General features: G+C 48.7%; 1 protein-coding gene across 1 annotated transcript in view; it reads left to right on the top strand.

The window, feature by feature from the left end:
* The first annotated feature begins 656 nt into the window (after positions 1 to 656).
* Positions 657 to 24,622, top strand: part of hk2 (hexokinase 2) — a 130,391-nt gene continuing 106,425 nt past the window's right edge. Inside the window, exons 1-2 of the mRNA XM_085971349.1 lie at positions 657 to 926; positions 15,426 to 15,588. Coding sequence (XP_085827475.1) covers positions 864 to 926; positions 15,426 to 15,588 — 226 coding nt within the window. The 5' untranslated portion in view covers positions 657 to 863. The remainder of the gene's footprint in view (positions 927 to 15,425; positions 15,589 to 24,622) is intronic.

Below are 24,622 nucleotides of genomic sequence, written 5' to 3'. Positions count from 1 at the left end.
GCTACACACGCGATCTTAGTTTCATGAATGGTTTTAATTATTCTTTCTCTTCACTGAGATAATCTATTACATAAGAAAGAACTTGCATTTATATAGCTCCTTTCATATTATCAGGACATCCCAAAATGCTTCACAGCCAATGAAGTGTAGTCATTTTTGTAATGTGGCAGCCAATGTGCACACAGCATCCTACAAACAGCAACCAAAAAGCATTAAATATAGACCGGCTTCTTTTAAATGTACATTTACGATTTTAATAGTGAACAGATGAATCCTTCCCCTCTCTCCTTGCCAACTCATAGTCTGTTTGTTTTAATTGTCTTTGTCTCTGTGTCAGTGAAGTATTGAGTTTAAGTATTTCATCACCAGGAAAGGGAAGTTGAGACTTGGGTCAGGAGCCTGGGACTTGGTGTGTGGGTATGTGGAGTATGTGGAGTATGCTGGGGAATGTGACTCGGCGCTTCACTAAAAGGGCCCAGTGCCTTTAAGAGCGGCATTCTGCACCAGGCGTGCAGCGGGGAGGGCTGTGGGAGACGGCCCATCCCCCTCGGAGCCAAATGAAGAGCCGAGAAGTGGCGCTGTCAGCGGCACACCCACAGCGCTCTGCCAATGGCAGGGGCAGGGCAACAGGATGCTGTGACGCGACCGGAGAGGGCTTGCATTCTGCGGGAGGGGAATCTCTGAAGCGGCACATTGTGGGTCGCCAGCACTGTGCGAGCGCCTCATCCACTGCCGGGGTGTTGTGCTGTGACAGAGGGCAGCGGGGGGGGATCCTCTTCAGAGTCTCTGCACTGAAATAGAACAGGGGAATCGCGGCAACGTTACAACAAAGCGACTTGAACAAGCTTCCTTCAGCAGGAAGGATGATCGCCTCCCACCTCCTGGCGTATTACTTTACCGAACTGAAGCACGATCATGTGCAAAAGGTAAGAAATTGCTTCAATTGTTGGGTATACTTTCTCCATGGCTTTATTCCCATTCAAGCAAAGCTTAAGAACCAGCCCTCTCTCCCTTCTGTGATCTCCCGCTGCATTCTCCCGAAAAGTAATTGATTCCAGTTCTCTGTTCTGACACTGGCTTGTGTAATTTCCACCAATTGGGAACACAAGACATCTGGTTAAACTGGCCTGCGATGCACAATGGGACGGGGGAGGGGAGGGATGGTGCTTCTGACTAAAGGTTTGAACACGTTGTCCCGCACGCCGACTGTAAAGGGGCCTCTGTGGCTGCTGCTACAGAATGCGGAGCTGATTCATTCTCAAAAGTTGTAAGGGGACGGAATGAATGGGCTGCAGCTTCCATTTCCATTCGCTGTTCACAGCCTTTAATTTGCCATGTGCTGAGTGAGAGGTCCGCGGGAAGCACGGCCTCCTTTCTCATTACAGAAGCAGAAATATTACAATTGGCGAGAGCATTTCAAGGGTAAGCGCTGACTCTGATGGTCAGCCCGCGTTCACTGCTGTGACTGAGTGCTCACCTATACAGGCAGCTTTTCTGTCCACTGCACATGTTCCCTGGGTGATTCAACTCATTGTTTTTATCTTGGCCGATTTGTTCGGATTTTCTTGGTGGAGATACATTTTACTGAGATATGCCACAAGGTCATGTTGTTGCTGGTGAGAACCAATCTCGTCCGTTTGAATCGAAGGACAGCCCCGGCTGGAGATGTTTGTACAGCCTCAGCATCGCCAGGAAAAAGAACTGCTGAATGAATCAACAAAGTTTGTTTGTAGGAGGAATTCAGTCATTTGTTTAGTCTTGTGCGCGCACACCCCAGATGTTGACATTCCGGAATTTCCAAAAGGTCTTGAGATGAAAGCATTGAGTCGTGTAAAGCGGACTTGCCAAACTGTTCCTCGGAAACAGATCAAGAAGCTAAAGGCAAGAACATTCCGGGACAGGAATGATTTGTTCTGCGCGCAGCGATCCTCACCAGTTTGAGCATTTCTTTCTACAGAACCTGTTCCTGGTCATTAAAGGGAAGGAGCGGCGTGTCTGTTCACAGAGTGCTGACTGCTTATATTACAGCGGCTGGTGGAGAGCGGAACGTGATCCTGGCTGAAGTATTTCAGTATGAATTCCTTTCCCCGTCGTTCTCCTCGTTTCTTTGTTTTCCTCCTCTCGCTGGAATTCCCTGAGGATCTGTTCCCAGGTTTCTGCTGCTCTTCAGGTGCATGTGAGGAGGGATTGATTGCTCCTTGTTGCCTCTGGGAAGTATCTTACTCGCTTAAACCACTTGCCCACAGAAAGCTTGACTCAGATCAGGAAGTGAAGTTGCTTTATAGTTACGACCGCTTTTGTTAATACTGGCACAATATTGATGGCACTTGCACACTGCACTGATGTAATGTCAACACAGCTTTAGTAAAACAGCACTTGATCAGGAAGCAAAGATAGCTGTTCGGATTTAATTTGCGTAAGGTATTAAATATGTACCAGATAAAACTATAAGGCATCCCAGTGTCACAAACTGATCAATATGCAAAGGGATTCCCCCTCAAAATAACATTGTCATGTGCGTCATTCAGTCGGCGGGGAGATTTTCTGGGGCCTGCCCTCTGCACCTCCTGCTCACTGGATCGCTTCTGTGCAGCACATGTAGGCAAAAGGGTTGGAGTGCAGGCCTGTAAAGGAACCCTCCCCCACGCCCCTTGATTTTCTGGTGCTTGCTGTGCCCAGGAGAACCGGTACACATGGGGCATAGACCAGGAAAACCTCCCCATTGGGATTGTTTTTGCTCTTGTTTCTGCCAATTTATTCCCACCCTCCCTTTCCCACTCTCCTGACTCCGTGTTGACTCTTTGCTGGAGTTCATGGGTTTTGGTTGCTTCTGATTATAGAATAGTAGTACGGTACAGCGTAGGAGGAGGCCATTCGGCCCATCGAGTCTGTGCCTGCTCTTTCAAAGAGTAATCCAGTCAGTCCCACTCCCCCGCTCTTTCCCCAGATCCCTGCTAATGTTTTGCCTTCAAGTATTTATCCTATTCCCTTTCGAAGGCTACTATTGAATCTGTATCCACCACCCTATCAGGCAGCGCATTCCAAATCCTCACCACTCGTTGTGTAAAGAAGTTTCTCCTCATGTTGCCTCTGGTTCTTTTGCCAATCACCTTCAATCTGGGCCCTCTGGTTATCGAGCCTTCAGCCACTGGAAACAGTTTCTCTTTATTTACTCGATCTAAACCCTTCATGATTTTAAACACCTCTTTCAAATCTCCTCTTAGCCTTCTCTGCTCCAAGGAGAACAATCCCAAATTCTCCAGTCTATCCACATAACTGTAATCCCTCATCTCTGGAACCATTCCAGTAAATCTCCTCTGTACCCGCTCCAAATCCTTCACATCCTTCCTAAAGTGCCCAGAATTGGACCCAATACTCCAGCTGCAGCTGAACTAATATTTTATATAATATAAAAACAGAAAATGCTGGAAATAGTCAGCAGGTCAGGCAGCATCTGTGGAAAGAGGAACAGAGTTAATGTTTGATGACCTTTCATCAGAACTGGAAAAGGTTCGAGATGTAACAGATTTTAAGCAAGTACAGAGGCAGGGAAAGTGGGGAGGGGAAAAGAAGAAAAGGGAAGGTCTGTGATAGGGTGGAAGGCGGGAGAGATTAAAAGACAAAAAGTATGGTAGTACAAAGCAAAAGGAGATGGGTGTTTTATATAGTTTTATTTTAGCATAACTTCCTGGCTTTTGTACTCTCTGCCTCTTTCTAAAGCCCGGGATCCCCTGTGCTTCATTAACTGCTTTGTTCACCTGTCCTGCCACCTTCACAGATTTGTGCACAAACACCCCCAGGGGCCTCTGTTCTTACACATGCTTTATAATTGTACCATTTAGTGTGTTTGGCCTCTCCTCATTCCTCCGACCAAATTGCATCACCTCACACTTTTCTGCGTTGAGTTTCATCTGCCATGTGTCCACCCATTCCACCAGCCTGTCTGTGTCCTTTTGAAGTCTATTACTATCCTCCTCACTGTTTGCTACACTTCCAAGTTTCATGTCATCTGCAAATTTTGAAAATGTGCCCTGTACCCTCAAGTCCAAGTCATTAATGTGTATCAAAAGCAGCAGTGGTCCTAGTACTAGTACTGAACCTGGAGGGACACCACTGTATACCTCCCTCCAGTCCGGAAAACAGCCATTCGCCACAGCTCTCTGTTTGCTATCCCTTAGCCAATTTTGTATCCATGCTGCTCCTGCCCCTTTTAACAAATTTCCTCCTCATCGCCCCCTCCCCCCCAGTTCTTTTGCCAATTTCCTTAAATCTGTGTCCTCTGGCCACTGACCCTTCTGCCACTGCAAACAGTTTCACCTTACTTATTCTATCAAAACCCTTTTGAACACCTCTATTAAATCACCCCTAAACCTTCCCTGCTCTAAGTAGAACAAACCCAGCTTCTCCAGTCTATCCACATAACTGAAGTCCCACCTCCATGGCACCGTTTTAGTAAATCTCTTCTGCACCCTCTGTAAGGCCTTGACATCCTTCCTAAAGTGCGGTGCCCGGAATTGGGCACAATACTCCAGCTCAGGCCTGACGTGTGGTTGATAAAGGTTTAGTATGAAAAAGAGTTTTTAAAAAAAGAGAAGTTGACGTGACCATAAAATATGTTAAAAAACACAGTGTAGATGAAAGAAGAATTGGGGTCAGAATCTGAGGAAGAAATCTTTGAAGGGACTCTTTCTGTAGGAAGTGACATTGCAGCCACTTAAAAGTGGTTAAGTCCCAAAGATTTGAAACAAACATTCATTTATAGTGCCTGTCACGTCCTTAGGAAATCCCAAAGCTAATGAACTGCTTTTGAAGTGTAATCGCTGTTGTTTTGTAGGAAAATGTTATAGCTAGGTAGCACACAGCAAGGTCCTAGCGAGAGCAGTGAAATAAATGATCAGTTAATCTGTTGATTCAGGATACAGAGAGAACTCTCCTGCTCTTCAAATACTGCCGTGGGATCTTTTACATCCACCGGAACGGGTGGAGGTGGCCTTGGTTTATTGCCTCATTCAAAAGACAATTGCAACACTCCCTCAGCACTGCACTGGAGTGTCAGCCTGGATAATCAATTCAATTCAATTTTATTTGCCATATGTAACTAGTACAATGGAATGCTTACTCCCCGTGGGGACACGTCAGCGCCGTGTTCAGAAAGTCAATTCTTTGGCATCCAGTGGCAGTGGGAGCACGATGTCCCTCAGCCGTTCCATCCTCCTCGTCACCGCGGCCTCTTCCTCACTGTTGCCGGCTCGGCTCCACGTGTGGTGGCCTGCTTCTCCCGCTCACCCTCTGGCCACCATTCCCGGCTCCCCTCCTCCCAGTCGGACTGCGAGTCGTCGTGGCTGCTGTTGCTGCTCGATGCCTCCGCTTGACTCGCCGAACACATCCTCCGGTCACCGCGGCCTCCGCCTCACCGTCGTCGGCTCCACGGTCCGATAGCCCGGGCCTGCTTCTCCCGCTTCCGGTCCGGCCTCTGGCCACCATGCTCGGCTCCCCTCCTCCCAGTCGGAATGCCTTCCCGCTGAGGAGCAGCCGGCCAACATGCTCTAGCGGGTTGACGTGGCTGCTGCTGCGTCCCGATGCGCTGCGCTGCCTCCGCCCGACTCGCCGAATACCTCGCTCCGGCTGCAGGAGCGAGCGGCGAGAGCGGGCCGCCCGAAGCAGGGAGAGCGCGCTAGCGCCAGACCGTCTCGGTCGCCATCAATGTGCTAATGAATGGGGTTTCAACCCATAATCTTCTGACTCGATGGTGAGAGTGCTACCACTGGATCAAGCTGACATTGTTGGTTATCCACTAGCATTGCCAACAGATTGAGTCAAGTGGACACACCTGCACACTGAAATCATCAACAATGTTACTGTACAGTTGCTGTGAAACAGGCTACGTAGCAACAATGAAATGGGAAGAGGCATGACTCTGTGTCTGTCTGAGGCTGTGGGTTGGGCGACTGCAGTTTCCAAACCCTGACCACCATGTCCCCTCCTCCTTTGTCAGTGATGACCCTGCAAAAGTTCCTTCCTGCTTATAAGGAACAATTTTACAATTTCACTGCACTGGGCCCAGGAACAAAATCCTTCCCATCCTCCAGTACTTTTTATCAGTTCATGGGATGTTGGCACCATTTCAATTTGAAGGTTGTGTTTCTTCTCCTTCCCCTTGCGTCAAGGTATTGAAACTCGTAATGCGTACCCTAACATGTTCCTCCCCAGAAGCATTTCATGGGCGTCTCGTAATGTTGATGAATCATTTGCAAAAAAATGGAGGAGCGATACTTAGCGTGAGACTTTTAAAAATTATTACCTATGAACCAATTATTTCTCTAAAGATGGCAATATTTGAAATTGAATACAATATGAAAATGGCAAATATTGTATAAAAGTGTAATTTAACGAAAGTTGCCAACCCTGCAGGAATTGAAGGTTAATCGCCTGGGCATTGCTCCCAGGAGGAACATCCAGAAAAAGAAAATGTTTTTTTCCATTTTCTTTGAACGTTTTTGTCATGAGAATATTGGAGATGGGGAGGTTGGAGGCGGGAAGTCATGCGATGAAACCTTCAGGAAGATGTCCAACCAGAGTGAACAATCCTAATTGAAACTGCTGACTTGTCCATATGGAGTTAAGCAACACAGTGTGAACTGCGAGTGTGCACACACTCACTCTAATGGGCATGCTTTGACAATAAACAAACCAGAATTACAAGGGCTGGCTGTTCAGGTCCCTTTCTTCAGAATGTGGAACGTGAGCCACCCTCTGTACATCAGACACTGTGTGTGTCTCTCTCTCTCTCTTTGGAAGAATGCAGTTCAATGCTTACACTTGTTTTGTCTGTTAGTTGGTTAGTTTGGTTCTCGCCCTCGTCAGTGGACCTCCATACGGGACACTTTGTTTTTCTAGGGGCTTCACCTCGGACATGTCAACAATTTGATGGGCATTGGCAGCCGTGCCTTCAGCTGCCTTGGCCCTAAGTTCTGGAATTCCCTCCCTAAATCTCTCCACAGCCATCTCCTCCTTTAAGCTGCACCTGAAGCCTACCTCTCTGAGCAAGCTTTTGATCACCAGTCCTAATATCCCCTTATGTGGCTCGGTGCCAACTTTTGTCTGATAATCACTCCTGTGAGGCACCTTGGGACGTTTGACTGTGTTAAAGGTGCTATATAAATGCAAGTAGTTGTTGCTGGAACTGTTGAAAGAATGGTGTCCCCTTGTCTTAGTAAAAGATTTTAAAAATAAATTTATGTTCTCCTGCTCTCTCATCGCTCATGTCAACATGATCATGTGCAGCTTTTGGTCAGATGTGAAGAAATTCTCTCTGTTCTGCCTCATTCACTGCTGTCCACCACTTGTGAAACCTTTTCATTTCCCACACCAGCTACGCTTATCATCTCTCAGAGACTGGCAAATTTATGCTAAATTGCAAATAAACTAGGAGGTTATTTTATAAAATATATCAGACGGAAACAAATCAGGCACAAAGTGTAGTTTCAAGGGTCCTGTGTAAGGATCTGTTAACACTGGGGACAATCCAGTATTGGGAACAAGGACAGCTACTATAATAAATGCAGTCGTTGTTTTATAACCTCATGTTTTCTGGGGAGGGTGTTTTGTCAGTACATCGTGGAGTTTTATTTGGAGCTGGTGTACTTGGCCATTAGCAGTTACGCGCCTGCTTGGCCAGCTCCCCGGGCAGCAGCAAGTGCACTGCTGCTCTCAATCTCCCGGGCGCTTGTTGCAATGGGCCAGGTGGGAAGCCTCACCTGTGATGCACTCGCAGGATTGAAATTCATGCTGGTTTGTGATTGAAATGGTATGGTGTGGTTCAATGGAGGTGTAGACATGAGGCTGAGTAAAGAAACATGAAGCACTCACAGTTTTAATGCTTCCAGCACTGCAATATGATGAAGGAGCGTATTATATGGCAACATTTTAATATCCTTCAGGCAATTAAAGTGTCTTCAGTACTTGAATACATGTATGTCGACGACACCCAGTTCTACCTCACCACCACCTCTCTCGACCCCTCCACTGTCTCTAAATTGTTACGCTGTTTGTTGACATCCAGTTCTGGATGAGCAGAAATTTTCTCCAATTAAATATTGGGAAGACCAAAGCCACTGTCTTTGGTCCCCGCCATGAACTCCGTTCCTGAGCCACCAACTCCATCCCTCTCCCTAACATCTCTCTGAGGCTGAACCACACTGTTCACAACCTTGGTGTCATATTTGACCTTGAGATGAGCTTCTGACCAAATAGCCGCAAGATAACTAAGACCGCCTCCATAATATCACCTGACTCTATCCCTGCCTCAGCTCATCTGCTGCTGAAAGTCTTATCCATTGTTACCTCTAGACTTGACTATTCCAACGCAAGTTTTTGAGGTGATCCAAAACTCGGCTGCCGTGTCCTAACTCGCACCAAGTCCCGTTCACACATCTCCCCTGTGCTCGCTGACCTACATTGGATCCCAGTAAAGCAATGCCTCAATTTCAAAATTCTCATCCTTGTTTTCAAATCCCGCCATGGCCTCGCCCCTATCTCTAATCTCCTCCAGCCCCACAACCCCCCCCCCCCGAGATATATCCGCTCCTCCAATTCTGACCTCTTGCGCATCCCTGATTATAATCGCTCACCATTGGTGGCCGTGCCTTCTGTTGCCTGGGCCCTAAGCTCTGGAATTCCCTCCCTAAACCTCTCCGCCTCGCTACCTCTCTTTCCTCCTTTAAGATGCTCCTTAAAACCAACCTCTTTGACCAAGTCTGTCATAATATCTCCTCATGTAACTCAGTGTCACATTTTGTTTGCTAATGCTCCTGTGAAGTGCCTTGGGACACTTTACTACAAAGGTGCTATATACGTACAAGTTATTGTTGGGATTTTCACGTGGGTAGTGCGATAGAGCAGGATGTCTATAGCTTTTAATTGACTTTACCAATCACACTTCCTTAAAAAAGAGACAGTCCAAGCCGCCTGAATAGCAACTAAACTCTGAATGAAGTCACTCAGTGTTTAATTAACAGAAATTAAACTTTGTTGCTTTATGGGCTCCCGAGGTGCAGAATAATAGTGTATTGCTGTCATGCTTCTGTCATTATGAAACAGTGCTTCATCTGACTTGCAAGCATTTTGCAATCTGCACAGTTTTCTCACCAAACTTTAAAATTCCGAGGCTCCATTTAATGAACAACGGTTGGACTTTGTGGCATTAAAGGCAGTGGGTACGGTAGTGAGGTGGTTATGGCCCAGAGGCCTGGACTATCAGAGCCCACCCAGCAGTGTTCCCTCTAACTTGTTATTCAGGGGCTGCGAGGACTATTCCGAATCCTGTGCACACGCTGTGCGGGACCCCGAGGTCGCTGTGGGCCCCACAGCTCCCCACACCGCCACCCAGGGCCGTTTGAGAATGCGAAATCCGTGAAAAGAAAAACCTGAAATGAAAAGCCGGCATCCGTTTCAGCGGCCATGTGTGGGTTGTCATTAAAACCCCCAGGGGCGGACTGGAAGGAAACCTGCCTTTACCCGCCTGGACCTGGATGTCACTCCAGCCCGGCGGACTCTCGGCTGCCCACTGAAGCCCCTCGATCGCCACCACCTTCTCAAGACAACTAGCGATGGGCGATACATGCTGGCCTTGCCCGTGACCCCCCCATCCCGAGAATGAAAACAAAAACATAGCCGCGCCTCAGCAGCAGAATAATACATTGTGGGTTACAGGGTCCAACAGTCCTTATAAGATAGCGCCTCATCCAATTTACTGTGACATCTGTTAGCATAATACAAGTGTAATAGATCTGTCTTGAGAATACAGGCTGAAATCTGTGCTAGGAATATGATATATCTTTTGGTTAAGGTGACTTCATCTCAGATTTTGGATGCCTTGTCACAAGCCAGCCTAAGGGTCGTCCTCTCGGTGGTATACGCCAGCCTGTGTCTTATCCTGCACACCCCAAGCGGTGCACGGCAGCAGTACGTGGCAAAGTACGTGTGTGGTTCTCCAGTACAGGTTATTCCGAAGCCTATTAACTCTGATCAGAGAGCTGCACCCAGTGTCTGAGGCTGAGACCTGGGCTGAGAGCTTCATTCCATTAACGAACCAGCGCTTGTTGGTTTGCAGGCTGTGACTATTTTATTATCTCGGTGTCCACTTGAACACGATCACTGCATCCGTTGCCACAGCTATCCCTGAGCGATAAAGTCTGACACAGGCAGCCAAGTAGAAACATGGATGGCCATTAATGGTCAATCAAGCCTCTAATTAGCGCATTCCGATTAAATGAACATTGTTATTTCATAATTGAGATCAGTTTGACAATGAGCCGCATTCAAGCTCCCATTATAATCAGACTGCCTCTATTCAAACATGATATCTTTGCCAGATTAACATCAGATTCCCTTTCTCGCCACCGCCTCCCACTGAAGATTGCTTCATGCCTCGTGACACGTACAACATAAGCCCAGCGCAGCTTCTGCATTTCCACTCCCACTAGTCCTTTCCCTACAAATTATTGTTTTACATTTAAAATTCTGGCTCCTGAATGCTTTCAGGAGTTCATAATTCCCATTTTAAAGGAAGGTATTCCAGTGAAGGGTTATACTGCAATGAGCACAAACACCATGTCTCTCCTCACACTAATTCCACTGCACCAGTCCCTGAAGCAGATCGAGCCCCTCAGTAATATTGAAAAGTGATTTGCAGAATCTAAGCTGCAAAGGAAGATTTCAGCAGTCCTGCCCAGGTTGCTTGTCTGGTCGCCCCTTTGCTCAACAATATTTTGCATTTCGTTGCCTTGGTCTTTTTAAGTTGAAAAAGAATTGAAAGGCTAACCCATCCCCTCTCCTTTCTGATGAACAAGAAAGACTTGCATTTATATAGCACCTTTCACAACCACCGGACGTCTCAAAGCACTTTACAGCCAATGAAGTACTTTTTGAAGTGTAATCACTGTTGTAATGTGGGAAACACAGCAGCCAATTTGCACACAGCAAGATCCCACAAACAGCAATGTGATAATGACCAAATAATCTGTTTTTAGTGATGTTGATTGAGGGATAAATATTGACCAGGACACCGGGGAGAACTCCCCCTGCTCTTCTTCAAAATAGTGCCATGGGATCTTTTACATCCACCTGAGAGAGCAGACGGTTTAACGTCTCATTTGAAAGATGGCACCTCAGACAGTGCGGCACTCCCTCAGCACTGCACTGGAGTGTCAGCCTAGATTTTTGTGCTCAAGTCTCTGGAGTGGAACTTGAACCCACGACCTTCTGACTCAGAGGCGAGGGGGCTGCCCACTGAGCCACAACTGACACTAACATGAGTTAGTGATGTGCATGAACCAGATGGCTAATTTCTATTATATTGAGAGAAAGGAGAGAGGGGAAAGAAAAGAATGTTTTTATGAGACAGCCCTTCTGGAATGTGTAATGTGGAGAGATTCTCACTTGAACCGTCAGTAATAGCAGCATCAATGGACTCACAGGCTAATCCACCCCAGAACAGCCAAGCACAGGGCTACTTAGAACTGCTCACAAGGAGATTGCAGTTGGAATTGGAGCAAGCTTTCCCGATTTGGCAGGGCTCTGACTGTGATAAGAGCAATCTCCTCCTGCACCAGTCAACACTGTGTCCTTGTTGGTTGACGGAGCAGCATTATTGGTTGTTACCATGGGCTATCTGCGGGCTGGACCATCCTACCTGTCCAGCTGTGCGCCTCAGGGGCTGGCTGGAGTGGGGTTAATAAAGGGAGTGTTAGGAAAAGGGGAACTAATGTGACATTTCAGTCCAAGGTAGCTTCACAGAGGCATCATTTTTTTTAAAAAAAAAGGAAATTCGTTTTGTACATTCCTGCTACTTCACAATATTCAAACATCAGAAATCGACAGAAATCATTTTTTAACTGTGAGCAAGTCTGCATTTTGGAAGTTAAAATAGTGAATATTCAGCACATTGCTTTTGTTGCTTTGACTCAGTAACATTCTATTTTTTCTCCTAAAGCGATTAACTGCTCCTCCAAGCAGCCGTTATCAGCCTTGAATGAATGTGTTGGCAGGCTATTCAACTTTGGTGGGCATCACCGCCAAGCCCAGTCATATTCTCACCCAACATCCGCGTGCGAGTTCTTCCAGCCGGAATTACTGCCCTGCGATCAGGAATGAGAACTTGGGCTGGTTTCCTTCCCTTTGCATTGTCCAGGCTGATTCCAGCACCTCCAGCTAAGATGAGCCTGCAGCACCAGCCGGGGATTAGATCCAAGGGCTTTGAGCATTGCTGCGCACCAGTGGGTTTTTATTACAAAAGGTCAGCACAGCAAAGAGATTATCTGTTCAGCACCTTACCCCTCAATGAGCTAATTCCCCCCCCCCCCACCCCGCCCCCAGCTCCATTGCGGGGTGACTGCATTGGCAAGGCAAGGAGTGCCTGGCTCTACTCTAGGTTGTGGGTTCAAGTCCCACTCCAGGGCCTTGAGCACAGAAAGCTGACACTCCAGTGCAGTGCTGAGGGAGCGCTGCACTGTCGGAGGTGCCGTCTTTCAGATGAAATGTTAAACCGAGGCCCATCTGCTCTCTCAGGTGGACATAAAAGATCCCATAACATTATTTCGAAAAAGAACAGGGGAGTTATCTCCGGTGTCCTGGCCAGTATTTATCCGTCAATCAACATAACAAATACCGATGATCTGGTCATTATTACATTGCTGTTTGTGGGATCTTGCTGTGCGCAAATTGGCTGCCGCGTTTCCTACATTACAACAGTGACTACACTTCAAAAAGTACTTAATTGGCTGTAAAGTGCTTTGAGACGTCTGGTGGTCGTGAAAGGCGCTATAGAAAAGCAAGTCTTTCTTTTTACTTTTGTCAGAACAATGTGACAAGGAGGTGAGGAGCAGGCCTCCGATAATGAACGGCGGGGTCAGCCAGTGGGAGGATTTTGTGCGGGCTTTCTTGATGATCTGTGCACCTGTCTGTGCATCTCTGTCTGCGTGTCCCACTCCTGCAACCCCCACTTTCATTTCAGTGCCTAGTCATATTCTCTGTTAGCTTTGTAAGTATATCAATATGTACATCCTTGTCTGCACATGGGTCTCGCTGTATATCTGTCTGTCTGTCTGTCTCTCTGCTTCCTATGCAAGCGCGACAGTATCTCCATCTGTTTCTGCATGAGCGTGTATCTAAATCTGTCTCTCTTAGTCACTGCCTGGTTCTCCTCTCTGAGTTTTCTATATACGTATATTAATATCCGTTCCTTGACGTGGGAACATCATCTTGATCAACTGTGCAAGATAAATGATGTTCCCTAAAGATTTTATTTTTGTTGTTGACATTTATAACCAATATTCTATTTTACACTGAACTTAAAAATGAGAGTAGCCATGAATAAACAAATGGAGCGTGAACTTAAATTCCATCAACTTAGTGGCAAATGTTGAGGCCAGAATGTGGCGGATGAGAGTGGCAGACTCTTTAATTCTATGTGATATTAATGTATCCCTCCCTGGGCTCGGATAGCTAACCATGTGATGTGTGACACGTACTAATAAGAGCCAATCGAGTACTTGAAAGCGAGCTACCGGCGGCTGAGTGAGCTTCCCCTTCTCAGCGGTCCTATGAGCAGCATTGTTGACGAAAAGCGAGAAGGGAAACTGGTTTGCTGGGAAATGCGTGGCGCTCCAGCAGAATCCACGCTGCTCAGTATCAGAGCTGCTTTGTGGAAAGTGCAGTGGTTTTCTGTGACTCACTTGAATGAGCAGTGAAGTAGTAGCTTTACTTAACCGCTGAGTTTCCACAGGTCCACTTTAAGTCGCCAGATTCAGTAACTAGACAAGTTCACAGAAATCTTTAGGCCTAATTACAACCTCCTTAACCATTAGACTGCCATCAGCTCCAAGGATTTCTGTACTTCCTGGGCTGGGCCCTGTTTGAAAGAAAGACTTGCATTTATATAGCACCTTTCACGATAACCGGACGTCCCAAAGCGCTTTACAGCCAATGAAGTACTTTTTGAAGTGTAGTCACTGTTGTAATGTAGGAAACGCGGCAGCCAATTTTCGCACAGCAAGCTCCCACAAATCTGTTTTTAGTGATGTTGATTGAGGGAACAATATTGGTCAGGACACCAGGGAGAACTCCCCTGCTCTTCGAAATAATACCATGGGATCTTTTACCTCCACCGGAGAGAGCAGACGGGACCTCGGTTTAACATCTCATCTGAAAGACGGCACCTCCGACAGTGCAACGCTCCCTCAGCACTGCACTGGAGTGTCAGGCTAGATTTTTGCGCTCGTCCCTGGAATGGGACTTGAACCCACAACCTTCTGACTCAGAGACGAGAGTGCTACCCACTGGGCCATGGCTGATTTTGGGTAAGGGCAGGTTTAGGCTCGGGTGTGATGCCTTCTTATGGTCAAGTAGTCTGATAACTGCTGGCACGGAATTACATAGAATTTGCAGGGCAGAAACAGGCCATTCGGCCCAACTGGTCTGTGCCGGTGTTTATGCTCCACACGAGTCTCCTCCCATCTTACTTCATCCCTCACCCTCCATCTTACTTCATCCCTCACCCTATCAGCAGAACCTTCTATTCCTTTCTCCCACATGTACTTATCTATTGGCCTGAACACTGGGAGAACTCCCCTGCTATTCTTCGAAATAGTCCCATGGGATGTTTTTTGGAATGAGGTGAACGTAAGAGATCCCATGGCGTTTTACTTTGAAGAAGAGCAGTGAGTTCTTCCTGTGTCTTGGCCTCCCACCAACATCTCGAAATCACATTAAATGGCAATTCTTCTGAATGCGGTTTGTGAGACCTTAAGTGGGCACAAACTGGCCACCCAATAACAGTGACTACAGTTTAGAAGTAACTTGTTGACCTGAGGTGCTTTGAGACATCTTCAGGATGAGAAAGGCGCTATATAAATACAAGTTGCTCCTTTCTTTCACGAGCATTGCCAGAAATGGCAGAAGCTATCATTTGTTTTGACTTTCAGTAGGTTGAATGCTCCCAATTCCCCTTCCTGGATGGACGTTCTCCAGCCTAAATCAGCAACTTGAGGACGTACCAACTAATGGGAACTTTATACATGGCCTCCTGAAGCCCCATGGTACATAGCTATCACCACACAAACGCTAAAGCTTGGCCGACCCGAGCCTAGATAGTTCGTAGACTATTCCTTTGTGGGGAGCATCACAGATGAGTCTTATTCTGTTTTCACCCAGCATTCACACACAGTTCAGCAAGGCTAGGGAGGGGGACGAGGGTTGGTGATCAGGAGCTGAATCTTGCCAGATTTTTCCCTCTCCCTAGATGAGAGATACCAAAGCCAGTTTAATCCTGGTCTTTTAGGGATCAATATGGCCCTAAGTATTCTAAATTGAAAATTTCTCCTCCTATTTCCACCTCGGGCAACTGACTCTTGCGTTTTTTTTTCTAGGTCGACAAATACCTCTACCACATGCGGCTATCGGATGAATCACTGCATGACATATCCAATCGCTTTCTGAGAGAGATGGACCATGGCCTCGGGAAAGATACCAACCCAACGTCATCTGTCAAGATGTTGCCTACATTTGTCAGGTCAACTCCCGACGGAACAGGTTAGGATAAGTTTTTAGACAAGCATGTGTGGGCCCCTCCCTGCACAACTCGTCTTCACTTTCAGGCATGCTCCAGCAGAGCCACCTTTCTGAACTGCTGCTCTGTAAAATGACCTTGGTAAATGGCTGACTATCTGTGTTTGAAGAACTCTTTCTGAAGGATAAAAGGAAATGGTTTAACTCCAATAGTTACTCAAGAAAAGACTTCTCACCCTTGTGGGGGAACCAATGGTCTGGAAAAATTACTTGCCAATTTTGTGTTTGGAGCTCGGCAGCAGGAGGTGGCTAATAGTGGTTCTGGAGGTGAACTGGCCTCCAATATTTATTCCTTTCTTGTGGTAAAGCATCTGGCCTCCACTTGGCTCCCTGTTCCAAGGCCATGGCTGGAAATGGTGAACTCGATGCTTTGCTACCCACGCTATTGCACAGCATGTCCGAGCACCATTGCGCACTAATTCTACTTTATTATTTTCTGTTGTAGCATAGCTGCATTTAAGGGGAAGCTGGATAAACACACGAGGGAGAAACGAATAGAAGGCTGTGCTGAGAAGGTGAGATGAAGAGGGGTGAGAGGAGGCTCGTGTGGAGCAGAAACACCGGCACGGACCCCTTGTGCCGAATGGCCTGATTCTGTGCTGTAGATTCTAAGTAAAGTGAAAGAAAAATTGTTTCTGTCAATGTCTTAAGTCATTTTGGTCGTATGGGAATAGCAATCCCTACTATTGATAAATAACATCTTACTCCAGTGCTTGAACAATACTTGGTGTATCTGTTACTGCAGCTCACACCCTACTAATAATCCAAGTCCTTGTTAGGAAACTAGGATCAAGCTCTGTATCTGATGTTTAAAAAAACCAATTTTTTATTGGTTGGCGATTTCTTTTTGAAGTGAAGGACGTTGGGGCCAGAGACTCGAGCTCTTTTCCCTCTTAGCCACTAGTTGAACACAACCGGGGACAAGACGGGTTATGTGCAGAATGTGATGAAATATTCCATTCCTCACTGCCTGTGACTGTGGTCGGTTTCAGTGTCATTTCCCTTCCCCCAGTCCTCATTGTATTGTTTATTGGAATGTGCTGGAATGTGCTGTGTGTGTAGGGCTCCGCCCATACCTGGCCCCTTTTGTAAGCTAGCTCAGTCTGGCCTCAGTCTCCAGAAGGAAGATACCTCTCTCTCTTACGTGTTACTTTCTAAGTTAATAAAAGCCTTGTTTTGTTTCGCTAACATCGAGTCTCGGAATTATTGAGGCACATCAATTTTATTAACTTATTTTTCAACACTATGGATCAACTCCTGAAACCCGAACGTTTGGATTTGGATCAACATGCTCCGGACGCATCAGCACGCTTCGGACACTGGTTTGAGTGTATGGAATTCTTCCTGGACAATTCCGCAGCCGTCAAAGACGCTACAGACGCTGCGAGGATGAGACTCGGAATTCTGCGGAATTGGGTAAACCACCGGGTTTACCCCCTCATCCAAGACGCCGATACGTACCTGGCCACCTGCGACATCTTAAAGGCGCATTACCAGCAGCCTACGAATGAGGTGTATGCTAGGCATCTGCTCGCTACTCGCGCACAGCGACCTGGGGAATCGGCGGAGGAGTTCCTAAGCACCCTGAAAATGCTTGGCAAAGACTGCAAGTGCCGAGATGTAAAAGCCGCAGTGTACACTGACGAGCTTGTTCGCGATGCCTTTATCACAGGCCTCAGCTCCACTTACATCCGGCAAAGACTGCTGGAAAAAACGGGGTTGGACCTGAAACAGGCTGCGGACACCGCGCGATCCCTGGATGTGGCCCAGAGAAACTCGGACGCCTACTCTTCAGCCCGCGCCGGCCACGCCGCCACGTGTGCACCGAGGGCGCCGCCATCTTGGAAGGCATCTTCCCCGTCCGGCAGCCCGACACCGGCGGGGCCCCGCTCTCCCCCCAGAAGCCCTACGACAGCCGCGACACATCAGGGACCCAACTGCTACTTCTGCGGGCAGCCAAAACACACCAGAAACCTGTGCCCGGCAAAAGGCACCGCCTGCTTTAAGTGCGGTAAGAAGGGGCACTTCGGGAAGGTGTGCAGAGGGAACCCCGCCGGAAAACCAACCGCCGGAAAACCCGCCACCGCCGTGTGTGCGCCGTGGGAGCGGCCATCTTGGACGCCATCTTGCCCGACCTCCTGGGGTCCGCCATCTTATGAGCAGACAGCGTGGACGCCATCTTGTATCGATCAGGGCCCTACAGTGGCATCGGTCACAGTGGACCAGACCAGGCCGCACCCGCTATCCAAATCAATGGTGGACATCGAGGTAAACGGGTGCCGGGTTAAATGTTTAATTGACAGTGGAAGCACGGAGAGTTTTATCCACCCTGAACTGGCACAGCAACTCTCCCTAAAGGTGGTCCCTGCTCAGGGTACCATCTCTATGGCTGATAAAACCCAGACATCAACCATTCTGGGTTACTGCACGGTACAATTGGGCATTAACGGAACTGTATACGATAATTTTAAAGTATTAATCATGAAGAACCTATGTGCGAGCGTGATCTTGGGCCTGGATTTCCAGTGCAACCACCAAAGCATCACGCTCAAGTACGGTGGGTCCCAGCCGCCCCTCACAGTGTGCGGTCTGGCTACCCTGAAGGTAAAGCCGCCTTCGCTATTCGCGAACCTTACCCCTAACTGCCGGCCAATAGCGACCAAAAGCAGGAGGTACAGCTGGGAGGACAGGCGGTTTATCGCGACCGAGGTAGACAGGCTCCTGAAAGAGCGCATTATTGAATGCAGCAACAGCCCGTGGCGCGCCCAAGTGGTAGTGGTAAGGGGTAGCGAGAAGAAACGGATGGTGATCGACTATAGTCAAATGATCAACAGGTACACCCAACTAGACGCCTACCCGCTACCCCGCATATCAGAAATGGTGAACCAAATCGCCCAATACCGGGTGTTCTCCACCATCGACCTCAAGTCAGCGTACCACCAGCTCCCTATCAGACCAGAGGACCGCCCGTACACCGCCTTCGAGGCGAACGGGCGCCTCTACCAATTCCTCAGAGTCCCCTTTGGGGTGACGAATGGGGTCTCGGTTTTTCAGAGGGAGATGGACCGCATGGTCGATGACCACCACTTGCAGGCAACCTTCCCCTACCTCGACAACGTCACCATCTGCGGCCACAATCAGCAGGATCACGACTCGAACCTCGAGAGGTTCCTGGAAACCGCACAAAAACTCAACCTCACCTACAACGAGGACAAGTGCGTTTTCAACACCACGCGCATACTAGGCAGCGTGGTGGAGAATGGGGAAATCGGACCAGACCCCGACCGATTGCGCCCCCTACGGGAGCTGCCCCTGCCCAACACTCCCAAAGCCCTGAAAAGGTGCCTGGGGTTATTTTCTTATTATTCCCAATGGGTCCCCAACTACTCCGACAAAGCCCGCCCCCTCTTGAAAGCATCCTCTTTTCCGCTCTCTGCTGAGGCCCACGCCGCCTTCAAAAGCATTAAGCAGGATATTGAGCGGGCCACGCTACAGGCAGTGGACGAGAACACTCCATTTCAAGTGGAAAGTGATGCGTCTGACTTCGCCTTGGCAGCCACCCTCAACCAGGCGGGGCGGCCCGTAGCTTTCTTCTCGAGGACCCTCCAAGGGCCCGAGATCAGACACTCCTCCGTGGAAAAGGAGGCCCAAGCCATCGTGGAGGCAGTGCGCCACTGGCGCCACTACCTAGCCGGCAAACGCTTCACCCTACTTACCGACCAGCGGTCGGTAGCGTTTATGTTCAATAGTAAACAGAGGGGGAAGATTAAAAATGATAAGATTCTTAGGTGGCGGATCGAGCTCTCCACCTTCGAGTACGACATCATTTACCGGCCAGGGGCCCTTCACGAATCCCCTGACGCCCTCTCACGAGGGATGTGTGCCAGCGCCACCGGGGATCGGCTACAGACCCTCCACAACGACCTCTGCCACCCAGGGGTCACGCGGCTGTTCCACTTCATAAAGTCCCGTAACTTACCCTACTCGATTGAGGAAGTTCGGTCTCTGACCAGGAACTGCCGCACTTGCGCTGAGTGCAAGCCTCGGTTCTACCGCCCAGATAGAGCCCACTTCATCAAAGCTACACGGCCCTTTGAGCGGCTCAGCTTAGATTTCAAGGGCCCCCTCCCGTCCGTCGACCGCAATGTTTACTTCCTGAACATTGTGGACGAATACTCCCGGTTCCCATTCGCCTTCCCCTGCCCAGACATGACCAGCGCCACGGTCATTAAATGCCTCAACAGCCTGTTCTGCCTGTTCGGTATGCCGAGCTACATCCATACGGATAGGGGGGCGTCCTTCATGAGTGAAGAGCTACGCCAGTACATGCTGTCCAAGGGGATCGCCACGAGCCATACCACCAGCTACAACCCCCGGGGTAACGGCCAAGTGGAGCGAGAGAACGGGACAGTATGGAAAGCAGTCACTCTAGCTCTAAGGACCAAGGGCCTCCCTATCTCCCGCTGGCAGGAAGTCCTCTCGGATGTGCTCCATTCGATACGGTCGCTATTGTGTACGGCCACTAATGCCACGCCTCATGAACGAATGTTTGTCTTTCCCCGGAAATCCACCTCAGGCGTATCCATGCCGTCATGGCTCTCCACCCCAGGTCCGGTACTCGTGCGAAGGCATGTGAGGGGCCACAAGACGGACCCTCTCGTGGAGCCAGTACACCTACTCCACGCCAACCCCCAATACGCATATGTCCGGCACGCCGACGGAAAGGAGGACACCGTGTCCATAAAAGACGTCGCCCCAGCCGGCATCGACAACAACCACGGCAATAGCAGCAACAACGATCACAGCAACTCTTACCCACCCACTACTCTTTCATCACCCCCGGAAGAACATCGACCAACGGCACCCCCACCAACTACCCCTTCAACAACCCTGGCGGCACCCCCGGCAGAGATCCAGGAGACTACCGGGGACACCCAGCCGACACCCGCGGCACCACAACAGCCACGTCGGTCGCAGAGGACTATCAAACCCCCGAACAGACTAAATCTATAGAAGGGGTGAATGTGATGAAATATTCCATTCATCACTGCCTGTGACTGTGGTCGGTTTCAGTGTCATTTCCCTTCCCCCAGTCCTCATTGTATTGTTTATTGGAATGTGCTGGAATGTGCTGTGTGTGTAGGGCTCCGCCCATACCTGGCCCCTTTTGTAAGCTAGCTCAGTCTGGCCTCAGTCTCCAGAAGGAAGATACCTCTCTCTCTTACGTGTTACTTTCTAAGTTAATAAAAGCCTTGTTTTGTTTCGCTAACATCGAGTCTCGGAATTATTGAGGCACATCACAGAGTAAGGTTCCTGTACTGATAAAATGAGAGAAATTACAATGAGAAAGGAGGCCATTCAGTCATCAGTTGTTCTAGTCACCTAGTTCGAGATTCCCCCTCATGGGGGACTCTGGGGGCACAGTTTCAGAATAAGGGGTCGCCCGTTTAAGACGGAGGAATTTCTTCTCTCAGAGGGTCGGGATTCTTTGGAATTCTCTACCCCAGAGAGCAGTGGAGGCGGAGTCAGTGAATATATTCAGGGCGGAGATAGACAGATGTTTGACCTACAGGGGAGTCAAGGGTTACGGGGAACAGGCAGGAAAGTGGAGTTGAGGCCGCGATCAGATCAGCCATGATCTATTGAATGGCGGAGCAGGCTCGAGGGGCCGAACGGCCTACTCCTGCTCCTGCTCCTGCTCCGATTTCTTATGTTCTTATTTGGAATTGTTTCCTCTGCACAACAATCACAGAATCACAGAAACCCCACAGTGCAGATAGAGGCCATTTCGGCCCATCGAGCCTGCACCGACACATATCCCACCCGACCCCCGTAACCCCTGCACCAACACATATCCCACCCTATCCCCGTAACCCCACGTATTTAATCCCCCTAACACTAAGGGTCAATTTATCATAGCCAATCATCCTAACCCACACATCTTTGGACTGTGGGAGGAAACCGGAGCACCCGGAGGAAACCCACGCAAACACGGGGAGAATGTGCAAACTCCACACAGACAGTCACCCGAGGCCGGATTCAAACCCGGGTCCCTGGTGCTGTGAGGCAACAGTGCTAACCACTATGCCACCGTGCTGCCCAACAATGTCCCTGTTGCGGGGAGAACTATAGGCCCACAACAATACTCGGTGTCTGGGTTCACTCATGAAGAAGAGCAGCTGGAGTGAAGTACCAGAGACCTGCAGGTGCTGGTGGGACTCTCTCCCATTATGAGTCGGCAGTTTCAGAAACGGTGGGGTGAAAATTGTACAGAATGAAGAAACTATGACAGAAAGATTCCCCGCACAGTAAATGCGGCTGATCTGAACTGGGCTGACCTTTGACATTCTTTATTCCAAATAATCAAAATTAATCCACTACTGAAGACCGTGAGATTCTGGGGTACAGTTCCACTACTGAAGACCGTGAGATGCTGGGGTACTGTTCCACTACTGAAGACTGTGAGATTCTGGGGTACAGTTCCACTACTGAAGACCATGAGATTCTGGGGTACAGTTCCACTGTTGAAGACCGTGAGATTCTGGGGTACAGTTCCACTACTGAAGACCATGAGATTCTGGGGTACAGTTCCACTACTGAAGACTGTGAGATTCTGGGGTACAGTTCCACTACTGAAGACCATGAGATTCTGGGGTACAGTTCCACTACTGAAGACCGTGAGATTCTGGGGTACAGTTCCGCTACTGAAGACCGTGAGTTACTGGGGTACAGTTCCACTACTGAAGACCGTGAGATGCTGGGGTACAGTTCCACTACTGAAGACCATGAGATTCTGGGGTACAGTTCCACTGTTGAAGACCATGTGATTCTGGGGTACAGTTCCACTACTGAAGACCGTGAGATTCTGGGGTAGAGTTCCACTACTGAAGACCGTGAGATTCTGGGGTACAGTTCCACTACTGAAGACCATGAGATTCTGGGGTACAGTTCCACTGTTGAAGACCATGTGATTCTGGGGTACAGTTCCACTACTGAAGACTGTGAGATTCTGGGGTACAGTTCCACTACTGAAGACCATGAGATTCTGGGGTACAGTTCCACTACTGAAGACCGTGAGATTCTGGGGTACAGTTCCGCTACTGAAGACCGTGAGTTACTGGGGTACAGTTCCACTGCTGAAGACTGTGAGATTCTGGGGTACAGTTCCACTACTGAAGACCGTGAGATTCTGGGGTACAGTTCCACTACTGAAGACTGTGAGATTCTGGGGTACAGTTCCACTACTGAAGACAGTGAGATTCTGGGGTACAGTTCCACTACTGAAGACTGTGAGATTCTGGGGTACAGTTCCACTACTGAAGACTGTGAGATTCTGGGGTACTGTTCCACTACTGAAGACTGTGAGATTCTGGGGTACAGTTCCACTACTGAAGACCGTGAGATTCTGGGGTACAGTTCCACTACTGAAGACCATGAGATTCTGGGGTACAGTTCCACTACTGAAGACCGTGAGATTCTGGGGTACAGTTCCACTACTGAAGACTGTGAGATTCTGGGGTACTGTTCCACTACTGAAGACCGTGAGATTCTGGGGTACAGTTCCACGACTGAAGACCGTGAGATGCTGGGGTACTGTTCCACTACTGAAGACTGTGAGATTCTGGGGTACAGTTCCACTACTGAAGACCGTGAGTTACTGGGAAACAGTTCCAGTACTGAAGACCGTGAGATTCTGGGGTACAGTTCCACTACTGAAGACCGTGAGATTCTGGGGTACAGTTCCACTACTGAAGACCATGAGATTCTGGGGTACAGTTCCACTACTGAGGACCGTGAGATTCTGGGGTACCGTTCCACTGTTGAAGACCATGTGATTCTGGGGTACAGTTCCACTACTGAAGACTGTGAGATTCTGGGGTACAGTTCCACGACTGAAGACCATTAGAATCTGGGGTACAGTTCCACTACTGAAGACTGTGAGATTCTGGGGTACAGTTCCACTACTGAAGACCGTGAGATTCTGGGGTACAGTTCCACTACTGAAGACTGTGAGTTACTGGGGTACAGTTCCACTCCTAAATACTGTGAGTTACTGGGGTACAGTTCCACTACTGAAGACCGTGAGATTCTGGGGCACAGTTCCACTACTGAAGACCATGAGATTCTGGGGTACAGTTCCACTACTGAAGACCGTGAGATTCTGGGGTACAGTTCCACTACTGAAGACTGTGAGTTACTGGGGTACAGTTCCACTACTAAATACTGTGAGTTACTGGGGTGCAGTTCCACTACTGAAGACTGTGAGATACTGGGGACAATTCCACTACTGAAGACGATGAGATTCTGGGGTACTGTTCCACTACTGAGGACCGTGAGATGCTGGGGTACAGTTCCACTACTGAAGACCGTGAGATTCTGGGGTACAGTTCCACTACTGAAGACCGTGAGATACTGGGGTACAGTTCCACTACTGAAGACTGTGAGATACTGGGGACAGTTCCACTACTGAAGACCATGAGATTCTGGGGTACAGTTCCACTACTGAAGACCGTGAGATTCTGGGGTACAGTTCCACTACTGATGACCGTGAGATTCTGGGGTACAGTTCCACTACTGAAGACCGTGAGATGCTGGGGTACAGTTCCACGACTGAAGACCGTGAGATTCTGGGGTACAGTTCCACTACTGAAGACCATGTGATTCTGGGGTACAGTTCCACTACTGAAGACCGTGAGATTCTGGGGTACAGTTCCACCACTGAAGACCGTGAGATTCTGGGGTACAGTTCCACTACTGAAGACCGTGAGATTCTGGGGTACTGTTCCACTACTGAAGACTGTGAGATACTGGGGTACAGTTCCACTACTGAAGACCGTGAGATTCTGGGGTACAGTTCCACTACTGAAGACCGTGAGATTCTGGGGTACTGTTCCACTACTGAAGACTGTGAGATTCTGGGGTACAGTTCCACTACTGAAGACCGTGAGATTCTGGGGTACTGTTCCACTACTGAAGACTGTGAGATACTGGGGTACAG

The sequence above is a fragment of the Somniosus microcephalus genome, chromosome 30 (assembly GCF_052327205.1).
Source record: "Somniosus microcephalus isolate GS21.2 chromosome 30, FLI_Smic_1.0, whole genome shotgun sequence".
Classification (NCBI taxonomy): Eukaryota; Metazoa; Chordata; class Chondrichthyes; order Squaliformes; family Somniosidae; genus Somniosus; species Somniosus microcephalus.
Note: the sequence above shows the minus strand (reverse complement) of the source record. Positions and strands in the feature narration are given on the sequence as shown.